Source organism: Mercenaria mercenaria, chromosome 7 (genome assembly GCF_021730395.1).
Source record: "Mercenaria mercenaria strain notata chromosome 7, MADL_Memer_1, whole genome shotgun sequence".
NCBI lineage: Eukaryota > Metazoa > Mollusca > Bivalvia > Venerida > Veneridae > Mercenaria > Mercenaria mercenaria.
Genome location: NC_069367.1, coordinates 24,506,414 through 24,519,130, shown reverse-complemented (window position 1 = coordinate 24,519,130; position 12,717 = coordinate 24,506,414). Strand labels below are relative to the sequence as shown.

Sequence of the window (12,717 nt, the reverse complement as noted above, 5' to 3'; positions counted from 1 at the left end):
AATTCAAAGTGTCATTTGAGTTCTAAGTTTTAGTTCTTTGATTACTATTTTTTAGCAAATGCTTCCACTCCAATTATTACGAAACAACCATCCGAGTATTACCTGAATCAAGTAGTTGCAATAAAATGTTTTGGTGATGTTGGGCGGCCGAAAGGAAGTTTAGTCATGAAAAAGAAGAACTTCGGTGGAGATTCTTGGATAGTAGTAACTGATGTTTCGCAAACTGAATCTGAAACTACTAATTGTACTTTTGCTATTGAAGTTTTGCATTCGTTTTATGTCACTAACATTACGGAGGGTGACCAGTATAATTGCGAATCAACAGGTTCGAATGGAGATATTCATCTGTCTGCTACGGAATCAGTTGCCATTTCTGAACCAGGTATAATGAACACATTTAAATAACTCAATTTGTATCATGGTTTACCTGCAGTGTCATTATAACTGTTAACTTCTTTCTGTAATATTCTTCAACTGAGGAAGAGACGTTGCTATAAATCGTACCCTATCTAAGTTAGAGAACATGTCTTAGGTCCCACCTACATTATATGGAATACTGTAGAGAAATGTTGAACTTTCTGAAACCGTTCTCTATTTCATTTAGAGTACGCTTCACGTAATAGTACCAACGCTTAAATGGAATGTTAACTTGTAATTCAAACTTAGTAGACGAATGCGTTGTTCATATTGGCGGGCCATGATACAAAAGGGGCCACACAAAGAATAATGAGGCTACACCTGCGAGAAATAACCTAATTATTCACGTGAACCCCTACTCTTTCTATTACATATTAATACAAATATTATTAGCGTTAAGACTCAAATACATTTTGTAGTACTACCTACCACATATTGATTATATTCATTTTATACCGTATGAGGTCACTTTGTCAGTGCATGGAAAAAAGATTTTAACATGACTCTATTTGTTTGTTAGTTAATCACAGAAGGAAGACAAGCATTGTATATATTGCGATAAACAATCTGACACGCGTACCGGTGAGAGAACATAAGGACGTCAAATTTGACGTCAAGTACCTGCATGACTGTTTGAATATACTGGATGAAGAAAAATCGCCGAGCATATCTCAAAAAGTAGTAGTCATCAAATTTAAACGATTGTCAATTAGCTTGTGAAGTTGTGTGGTTTAATTGGGTTTTAACACAGTCATACCAGAGTTATTGCTCTTGACTGTCAAAATTGTGTCTGTCCGTCGGAATTTGTGTCATACATATCTAAAAAAGTATTTGACTCAGTGTTATCAAACCTCAAGTAATTGTCATTCAGCATGTGACATTATGCAACTATTGTTTTGATCCGGATTCGGATTTCACGCAACTATGCTAGAGTTATGGCCTTGACTTTGTCAAAAATCTATCCGTCCGTTCGACTTTGTGTCTGCATATCTCAAAAAGTATTTCTCACAGTTATCAAACCTTACAGGAATGTCACGTGCTCAGCATGTGACGTTTTGCACCTAGTGTTTAAAATGGTACATTGTATTTCACACAGCCTGGCCAGTGTTATGGCACTTGAATTAGTCAAAAATATAGAGATAAAGGATCTATAAGGTTGTGTCGCATTTATCTCTAAAAATATTTGACCCAGGATTATGAAACATATAGGAATATTATTTAGCGTATAAAGTTGTGTACCGGCTGAGAATTCACTCAGCCAGACCAGAGTTATAGCTCTTAACTTAATAAAAATACGCATAAAAGCGCATTAAAAGTGCTTAAAAGTTTGTTTTGCATATTTTAAAACATATTTGACCAAGAGTCATGAAACTATATAGGAATATTATTCACCACGCGACTTTGTGCATATAAGTTTTGTTGTGGATTTCAGTCTGCAGAGTTTGCCTATTTGACTTAGTAATATACACTAAGGGCATTAAATTGTGTGTTCCACATATCTCAAAAATATTTAACGTAGAGTCATATAACATTAGACGATTGTTATACGAGGGGTGTTCAAAAAGTTTTGAGACTGTAGCAATAGAAGTTTTGAGACTGTAGCAATAGAATAAAAACAACAATAGATATCAAATTCCATTTTATTTTAATCCCTCAAGATAGTTTCCATGAACACGAATACACTTCTGAAGTCGATCGATGCACCTCCGGAAAGCGTCAGAGTAGCCCCATTGGGGATACCCAAAAGGCACTGATATAACGCACTTGCTAGCGCACTGCGTGATGCGTAACGCCGCCCAGACAGCCGTTTCTTGATTTCAGGGAAGAGAAAAAAGTCACACGGACTAAGATCAGGAGAATAAGGGGGATGCTCCACTTGTACAACTTTTTCTGCCTCAATGAACCTTTGCACTACATCACTTTTATGAGATGAAGCTTTATCATGAATAAGGTACAGCCCTCTTAAACCTGTTCTAGGCCGACTATTTTCATGAAAGGCATTGACACGCTTTAGACCTTATCCCGATAGAATTTTCCAGTGACAGTTTTTCCTTCTGGAACTGCAACCTGTACCACAGGGCCTTGCGAGTTAAAGAAAACAGCATACATGACTTTTTTGGCACTCTTGGTCCTTTTAGCATGATTGGTCTAGGCTGGTCTTTGCGGAGCCATTGCTTGTTGTTTATGCGTCTCTGTGGCTCGAAGTAGTAGATCCACGTTTCATCTCCCGTAATCAGTTCATTTATTTTCCTGGAATCGAGCTCTTTGATTCTTTTCAATGTTTCCTTAGCACAACGCACTCTTTCTTTTTTCTGATCCTCGGTCAGGAGATGGGGCACCCATCTGGAACAAATCTTTCTTAAATACAATTTCTTCGTCAGAATGTTCGGAACTGTTCCCGTTGATAAGTTCAGATAACTAGATATCTCACGTACCGTGTACCGAGCATCATCTTCTATGAGGGTTTTCACAGCAGCAATGTTTCTGGAAGCGATTGCTGTCTGAGGTCTGCCAGAACGGTTCCTGTCATTGACATTATTCGATCCATTAGTGAATGCCTTGAACCACCTGTAAACTGTGCTACTCGATACACTGTTGATTCCAAAGTGTCTATGCACTTCATTCAGAATATTCTCTGCAGTAATTCCTAAACTACACCGCACTTTTATATATCCTCGAATCTCTAATTGTGCACTAGGTTTCGTATTTACATGTACAATTGACCAGTGTATACGAGTATATGATAAATAAAGCACAATAACTTTAAAAGGCTTGATTTGATTTCAATAAAATTTTACTCGATTGTCAACGAAATGCTAACAATAAGATCCCGTGAAATTCGTGAAAATTAAATGGTAACTTTCTACGGAAGCGCATTAGTCTCAAAATATTTTGAACACCCTTCGTATATATAGCAAATGCAGTTGTGCATCTGGTGTTCTTGTAGGGATTTCACACAGCTAGACCAGAGTTATCGTGATTTACGTAATGAAAAATAAACATAAAGTGCGTCAAAGTTTGTTTTGCATATATCTTGAAAAATAATTCCCCTGAGTCATAAATCCAAATACAGTGACGGGAGGTGGGGGCGCCAGTGTCCTATTAACACGCATATTTATCAAAGTATTTTAATGAGCATGTTAGAGCAAAAATAGACAAAACCTTGTAGCTTATCGTCTGATTTACGGATGCTTCGGCGTAATTCAATTTCTGCGCAGCTTAATTATGAACCGTGTTTTAAATCAGATAATAAACCGTGCGAAGACCTTGATCATTTTATAAACAATGTTATTTCATATCGAAGGAAAAGAACAAACCAGAAGAATTTCGCTAGAGGAATAATTTTGTTACTAGATAAGATCATTTTTCCAATATACTTTAACTAGCCTGGTTCCCAGAATGAATGGTAATTTTTATAAATACTGGAAACGTTGTTTAAAGAGAATATTAGGTTACTGTCTTACAAATTTAAATTCATTAGATGAGGTGAAGAAAATATAAAAGTCGAGGCTTTAGCCGAGACTTTAGGTTTTCGTAGCCGAACCTAATAAATCTACATTTATAAAGACTTTGACGTAATGTTCTATTTATCATACCTTCTGATTTAAAATAATTTTAGTTAAAATTTACCTCCATCTAGTTATGTGTCTGCCTTATATTTCAACATTAATACGCCCTCCAAATTACACACACATCTTGCATTAAAAAATACCGAACATTATAAAACAAAAGCGGAAAAAACTAACCTTGTGTTTGTACCAGACCTATTTGTACTGCTGAATAAGAATGGCTAATTTTAATTTGTTGCCAAGTGAAGTTTTATCCAAAGTTCAGTTGCAAGTCTGATACCCTTCTCACCAAGTAAACGTTAGGCGTGATTTAAATTCATAAAAGCCATAACGCCCCTTGAAGAAAAAGATAGATAACCGTTTCCTCAACGATTTTATTCAACAGATGGAATATTCCTTGATTTAAGTGCAGAAAGCTAAAGTCCTGGACAAAACGCTATGGATGAGTCATCTTCCGTTTCTTCGAGCGTGTTGTAGTAGTTGCAAATACGGAAGGCATATGCATTATATTAGTGACACGACCTAATAAAAGCTCATTTATAAAAATCATTGCTTAAACATGTCTTTTAACAGTTGTTCTCCAAACCAAGATGAAAAATAAATCCAAAAACAAAAAAGAAGTCCGGCAAAAGTTTATTTAGCCACTGACCTAACAAAGCAAAATATTTGTTTGCCCTTTACTTCGCATGAAGGTAGGATAAAAGCATATTTCAAGCCTCTAAAGTAAAATATTTTTATCTGATGCCTAAACCTATATTTGGAACAAAAGGCAATAAAATATCTGTATAAAAACAACCTGCTCGAGTTACTTACACTGTAAATGAAGAGTTTTATATGTGAGTAATATGACAGCACAAAAAACGAACGTGAGCAAGTCTGTGTTTTAACATGCTTTGAATTATTTAAACAATATTTTCAGTGGTATATTTTACCATGGATAACGATAAAGCTGAAATTGGAAGCGCAAAAACAATACAGTGTATTCTGGATAACAACGCAGGCCAATCTGGAATAATAATTTCCAAAAGGTCTAGAGATTCTATGCAACAGCTTTGTACAGCAAGCAACACAAATAATACTCTGGAGTGTCAGGCGGATAAATACAGCGGCACCATCACAGCAGATGGAACAAGGGCAACTGTTTCCATGACGATAGCAGAAGTGTCGTGTGACAGTGAAGCAAAATATTTCTGTGAATCGGCTGAAGATTCAACTTTGAGTGCTCAAATGTACCTCAGTGTCACACGTAATCTTATGTTCATTATTTGATATTCAGTTCCTTCTATATTTCATCTTCTCCATTTCCTTCGTTTTACAGAAATTAAAACACATTTTTCCATAATTTGTACTAAGTGAACACCACTGCTGAATCCGAAATACATAAGGAACGGTGTAAAGCGTGTTACACGTTGTCTGGCTGGTCGTAAAAATAAAAATTGACGTCCCTTTTGCTTCCGTAATAAATACTATTTTGATCGTTGGTTCATAAATACATGTTATTAATCAACGACAATCTTTTTATTCTCAAATTAACATCTGAAACTAAATGAGTTGCTACCATATTTGTAAACAATACCGACACACACTGGGACTTTAAAGAAGAAATGTTTGTTTGATGAATTAGAAAATCAATATTTCTTGAATTATTTTAACTGTGTCTGAATACAGCTTCATTTATATAAAAAGTGTGTTTGATCTATGTTTTTCTTACTCCTATATTTCATATGAAAGTTCAGGTGAATGGATATATAAATAACGCCATCTCTTATTAATTGAACACAATATTTTTGTCCTTTTTCTATCATGTATGTAGTAATCACCATCGGCAATATTTTATGAAAATTCCAGTTTCATTAATTAAGAGCACCAGTTTTGCATGACCTTAATGCCAGCTCACGCCGATTTATTTTAAATTTTTATTTTAAAGGTGAACCTACGACGCCTGTGCTTGAATTTCCAACAACAGTTGTCGAGGATCAGGTAACAACTACTACGGACCTTTTTACATGCACTGCCGATCTTGGATATCCCACTGATGGTCTAACACTAAAAGTTCAATACCGAAAAGATGGCACTGAAAATTATGAAGATTTCACACTTGGGACACTGACCGAAAATGTAGGAAATTGTTCAGAAAATGTAACAACATCGGCAAGGAAATCTATACTTTTCGATTCGTCTTGGAATGAAACTGAATTTAGGTGTGGAATATGGGAAAGTGGAAATGCGGAGCCTTTTCAAGTTTCACCAACGAAAATGTTGAAGATGTTGACCAGTAAGTAATACTTGATTATGAATACATAAAGGTTATTTTGAATTTTATACTGGATATCGTACTGTCTTACACTGCTTACCACTACTGAAATCGAAAGAAAACAACGTAAATTTTTAACGTTTTTATAGCAAATCTTAGTCAAACATAGATAGGCTTTTCCAAGTCTTTAATCTATATAAAATGTTTTCTTATCTTTCAGACCTTTGCCTATCAGAGGAGGGAAACGAATCTACGTATTTTTATCACCCAGTTGAGGAATATACTTGTCATCGTTACATTCAATGTTATTCTAAAACTCTGTATGTGAAATCATGTCCACCAACAACATGCGCTAACATAACTAATGGCGTTCTTGGATGTGCTCACTGTACAGGGTCGTGTATTCAAAGCTAATAGTTTAAATATAACTGATAGATAGATTAGGTATTGTACTTTCAGTGCCATAAATAACAGTCACGCATTCAGATTTCATATGTCTCTTTTTCTACTTCTTACAATAAAGAATAGATTATAGAAATACATACATATCATGTTGTTTCAACCGATGATATAGAATTGTGTCTGAGAGAATTACTCGCCGTGGACTTTTTTATTTATGACATTTCCATTCTGATATGTTGTTCAAAAGGTAGGTTTGCAACATGCTTCGCAGGCAGAGATATTTTTGCTCATTTATATTCTTCATAGCTAGTTTCTAAATGGTTACTTTTTATTTCTTTCACTCACACCTTTTTTTCGCAAGTATTCTAATAAATCATCGACTTGCTTCTATATATCCAAATGCATGAATTATGTTCATTTGTTAAATGATTAGATTTTTTGATTTTGTTGTTGCTTGCTCCAACCGGTAGATACTAATAGTTCGAACTCACAACATAATACTTTTTATCATAAAGGTAGTCCTCGATAACGGTAGAACTAATGTAAAAAAATAATAATTATATCTATTTTACTACATGTATTTATATGATTTCGACGTTTCATATTTATTAACAGTTCATTATTCGGTGTTGGGTCATAAAGTGAAGTAGATTCCTGTTGCCTTTGTTACTTATTTAACCGATGATTTGACTGATCAATAAAATATATGATATTTATTTGATACATGATTGTTGTATACAACAACTTATGAGTGTTTGGCAGATATTTTCTTCATGCCAATTTTAGGTTTATTTAGTAGGCATTTTCATTGTTACTCCGTGATATCTAAGTTATTCCGCGGATTTATTTTAAAGACAAATATACATATTTCATATCAAACATATCCAAAAAACAAAGCTAGTCCTGTTTTATTTCGTATATGAATATACCAAGCAATAACCTAAGTCAATGTTAATTGAGGAATTTATTTATAAGTCAAATCGAAGAACGATTAATAATATCATATATCCTTAACCTGTAGTCGGAAATTATTATTGAAGCGTCTTGTAAGAACCATACGGAGTAGGTTAATTTAATTTAAGAACAGTATCAATGACAAAGCAAAGGCTTCAAAAATCGAAATCTGCTGACGAAACAAAATAAATAGGTCAAGTCGAAGAAATGCGTGTCGGCGGGATATTTTCTGTAATAAGTGGTAAAATATTCATATTTCCTCCTGTAATAATTATTGCACGGCATTTCTAAAAGCTTTTGAAAATGCACTTAATAATCTTTCAGCTGTCGATTCCATTTTCTTTGTTTTGCCAAAAATGTTAAAATGCCATCTGATTGTTTATTGTTCATCTACAAATATATCCAATTGAATAAGTGTATTCAGGGACGTTTAAAGAGTTTGGCACATCTATTTAAGACGTATTCAGTACAGAATGCAATTTCGTCAATAGTGTAACGGGCCGAAGTTAGTTCGAATCCCGACTAGGGATAGTTTCACATTAACAAAAAAAACTACTATAGAAAATTTACAACATTATTCAATGTATTACACACACAAAAGATGTAAATTCACACAATTGGGCGAAACACCCTTACCACAGCGCCCAAGCTCCTCCCTGAGATAATCTAAGGTACAATTACAACTATGTACTCAACAATTTGTCTGAAGTCAGAGCACCAAGAATATAACTTTTAAAGGCACGACTATACAATCTGCAAGACAGAATTCCACTCCCTCCGTTCGTTTGTTTTGTAGGATTTAGATGTGGTGTCTAACACTTAATTAGTCGTCGTACCATCAAACAGAAAAGCGACTAACTGTTGAGCGGTCAGTCACCAAACACGCACTGCCATGTATGATTTTCACATTATATCCTCTTTTAATAAACATTTTACACATTTTACAACTAATTGATTAAATTAAGCATTACGTTTAATTTTCCAAATTTGATAGCATCCTCATAGCATGCGGAGTGTGTAGTGTTTAAGGTTTGTGTTATATTTCTTTAAAAGTTCGGACGATCTGTTGTAATATTTAGTGAAAGCCTTCCGTAGTTTGTGGATGTAATAACTTTTTGGTAATATGAAGATTTCTATCATTAAAATCGTCTAACTTTTAGCAAGTTCTTGCAAAACGCATTAAAATCAATAAAAACGTAGTTTCAACAAAGAAGTAAGAAATAAAATGCGTATCTTACATGAAAGAAAAATTCTGGTTTAATACATTTTACCTATAATTAAAGGGAGTTAAAAATCTGTTCAGCAGAGTTTCAGTAATTGATACCATTAGCGTTTGGTTGACACAGTTTATAATGATGGGAGATTGGCCATTTAGATGCATAAATATGCATATACGTAAGGGATATAGGCTACGTAGATGACAAAGGTGTAGAAAAAATAGATGTTAATGCGACGTAAACTTTATTTCTCGTGTAATGAAACAAAACAAATAGCCATATCAAGGTCATATTTTAATCAACGACAGTCAAGTCAATTGAGAAATACAGTAGCTTAGGTTATACATTGAACCCTAAAACAGCTGTTACTAAGTAATTATATAGCTGCTTCCATGTCTGCCGATGGATAAAGTATCCTTTGTCAAGCTGTCCATTAATTAGTATTTTCCTAAAACATATATGTACGTTACGTCATTACATTTCATAACCGACAACAAAATGTATATTTGCATAATTATTGTTTATTTCAGAGTAAATAAGCATTTTGTGAAGTGAACGAAATCTGAATTCTTCTCTGTGTAAATTCATGTTACAGTTCACACTAATATACCGATTCTTTTGGAGCATACGATACTAAGCTAAACTATGTTAAATCTTCACTATATCGTAACTATATAATCCAGAGAAGTTTTTATATATGAACACAATTAAACATTTTCCTTTTTAAGCATATATCAATTGAACAAAATAAATGAATTATTTGCTAATTTTCAAGGTTGTATTGTAATTACAGACAAACTGCAAAATGTAGTGCAAATTATTTATCTCATGCAGTATGTACCGCTGACATCAAATATCGAACAAAACTTAGTTTATCTATTCATTTGCATGATACAAGTGCTGGTATAATTCACTGAGTACATACGTTAACTCTGCTATGCGGACGTTATCGTGAAAATATGCATATTAAATACTGTTTTCATTGTATCATGTGCTATAATCACGAAACATGTAACGCCAGTAGAGTATTAATTGTACATGTATTTCTGTACATAATTATGTTTTTCTTGTGATGAATAATAAAGATAGTAAATATTTTGTTTGATAATCAATGTTTGTTCTTTTTTATGGAAACTAAGATAGATATCTATGTAATTTTGCCAGAATTTGACCAATAAATGAGTTTACACATGCTTAACTTTGACAAGGTATAATGTCTCAGAGATAAAGTTAGTAGAAACAAATATTAGTTTGATTATTAAGTTAAATAATGAGTAACATATGTACATTTCATAGTAATAATTGAAGGGGCAAAGCCTCACTTCACTTAACAATAATTTTTCTTCGTCAAATTTGGGGTTGATGAAAATTTCAGAAATGACTCTTCGCATGTTTAAATGTGCAAACATCAATTTATGTAAAGATTTCTATAGTATTTATTTTTTTGTTGTTGTTGTTTTGTTTTTTACCAAGAATCATTTGAGCTTTATTGGTGACACTCGGTGTATTTAAAAGATCGATCGTCTTTTATACCACGTTTTTTTGTTCAGATGTTTGGATATTAAATTACTCGGGCTAACGTCCTCCGTTATTCATTTACTGCACATCTTAACTGTGAACCGTGGTATACAACTTGAAAATCTTAATTATTTTTTAAATAAGTACTAATTTTATATGAATATAGAAATTAAAAAAAAATATCACTCGCCGCATATTCCGGTGCGTTGTTCAAAATGGCATTACAATCTGTTTAGATGGTAACGATACAATGACTCATATAACTTAAGGTATTGGACCCCTAATAGTAATTTTAAAAAAAATGGCATTTACTTGATATATTCTTAAAGTTGACCATGTTTCGCACTGTGTTGCAAATTTTAAACAACTTTTACCGTGCCGTTTTTTTGTAAATTTTGTATAATTTATGGTATTTTCTCAAGCTGAAGTGGAGACAAATTTCAATGTGATGGCCACTATCTTAAACGTTTGCAGATAATTCATTACAGCATTAATTTTGATAAAAGAAACATCAAACTATTATTAAATAATTATGAAACACAAAATAAAACTGTAAATATAATTTTTTCTAGGGTGCTTCAAGTAAACAGATTTAATGCGACAGAATTCTAACTCCAACATTGAAAAATTAAGGTCGAATCCTGTGGGTCTGTTTTGAATTTTGCTCACTTCACTCAAAAATAACCTTGGGGCAGAAGTAAAACCTACCTTCATTTCTTCCACAATATGTAATCTTAAGAATGAAGGCAAAACAGAGAACTTTTACCGCATGTAACTCAGTATTTTTAAAGATGTCTAACTCTACCCCTCCTGATTCAGAGGTAAATTCACTTTGAACAGCAAGAAACCGCTTATAAAATGAAAAGTTTCCACTTTTGTACAATACATCCATAATAATTCTTGAAAGAAGTAAAAACTTACTAGAAAAAAAGGAAAATATGGAACCTACATCCCCTGAAAATTGCAGCCAAAGTATGTTTATGGTAGAAATTGAATACTCTTCAAAAAGGAGATACTCTTTTACGGGTCCAATACCTTAAGCAAGTACAGAATGCATCAAAATGATTCACAATCATTGGTCAAAAGCGCCTTGTTACAAGATGGAAGAACTCTAACGAAGCAATTAAATAATTCCTTGTCTCTTCAACATTTTCAAAACAACTTCAAATTCACAAAAACTAAGCATTAATTTCTAAAATGATACATATGTATTAAATGATATATGATGTATATTTATAAAATATGTTTTTGTTGATTTGCTGAGTTGGTATGGTTTTATAATGTACAGTTAAAGATATAAGACAGTTTACATCAATATCTGTTTTTAATTGTTACTGTACCTCTTTCGCTTTTTTGTCCAGTCGTTGCAGAGAAATCTATGCTGGTCGAACATAGTGGAATGTTATTAAACATATTGCTGTGTTAATGTATACATATTCTTTTTTTACCTTCATCATATCGATAGACATTTGATTATTTCGTCAGATTTGTGATTACAATGTGTAGATTGTATGATGAACTAAAGAATTAAAGTGCAAATTAAAGTACCGTCTCTTAAGGTATTAGGCCCATAATAGAGTACCTCCTTTTTGAAGAGTATTCAAATCCTACCATAAACCTACTTTGACTGCAGTTTTGGGGGTGTGGGGGGGGGGGGTAGTTTCAAGCCCCACTGGGACCAAATTTTTTTCCTTATTTTCCTTTCTTTCTAGTAAGTTTTTACTTCTTTCAAGGCTTATTACTGATTATTAATTTATTGATTTATTGTACAAAAGTGGGAAAAAATCATTTGATAAGCGTTTTCTTGCTGTTCAAAGTGAATTTACCTCTGAAACAGAAGGGGTACAGTTACACATCTTTAAAAATACTGAGTTATATGCGGTAAAAGTTCTGTATTTTCCATTCAGTCTTCAGATTACATATTGTGGAAGAAATGTAGGTAGGTTTTACTTCTGCCCTAAGGTTATTTTTGAATGAAGAGTGCAAAATTCAAAACAGACCCGCTGGATTCGACCCAAATTTTTTTATGTTGGGAGTTACAATTCTGTCACATTAAATCTATTTACTTGAGAAAATGATATGGACAGTTTTATTTTAAGTTTTATAATTGTTTACCAATAGTTTCATGTTTCTTTTATAATAAATAATGGTATAATGAATTCTCTGCAAACGTTTTAGATGAAGGCCATCACTTTGAAATTTGTCTCTACTTGAGCTTGAGGAAATACCAACTGTAAGAATATACCAAGCAAATGCCATTTTTTAAACATTACTATTAGGGGTCTAATACCTTAACATTCCGGAACGTTTGTTAATTTTTTTCATTATAGCAAATAAATGAACTAAGGTTCGTTCATGGTTACGTATATGTATAGGTGTATGTACT

At 33.2% G+C, this 12,717-nt stretch overlaps 1 protein-coding gene across 1 annotated transcript in view; it reads left to right on the top strand.

Moving 5' to 3' along the window:
• Positions 1–9,921, top strand: part of LOC123554696 (uncharacterized) — a 46,532-nt gene extending 36,611 nt beyond the window's left edge. The window contains exons 26-29 of the mRNA XM_053547804.1: positions 56–382; positions 4,906–5,232; positions 5,914–6,261; positions 6,461–9,921. Of these exons, the coding sequence (XP_053403779.1) occupies positions 56–382; positions 4,906–5,232; positions 5,914–6,261; positions 6,461–6,654 (1,196 nt within the window). The 3' untranslated portion in view covers positions 6,655–9,921. The remainder of the gene's footprint in view (positions 1–55; positions 383–4,905; positions 5,233–5,913; positions 6,262–6,460) is intronic.
• The last annotated feature ends 2,796 nt before the right edge of the window (positions 9,922–12,717 follow it).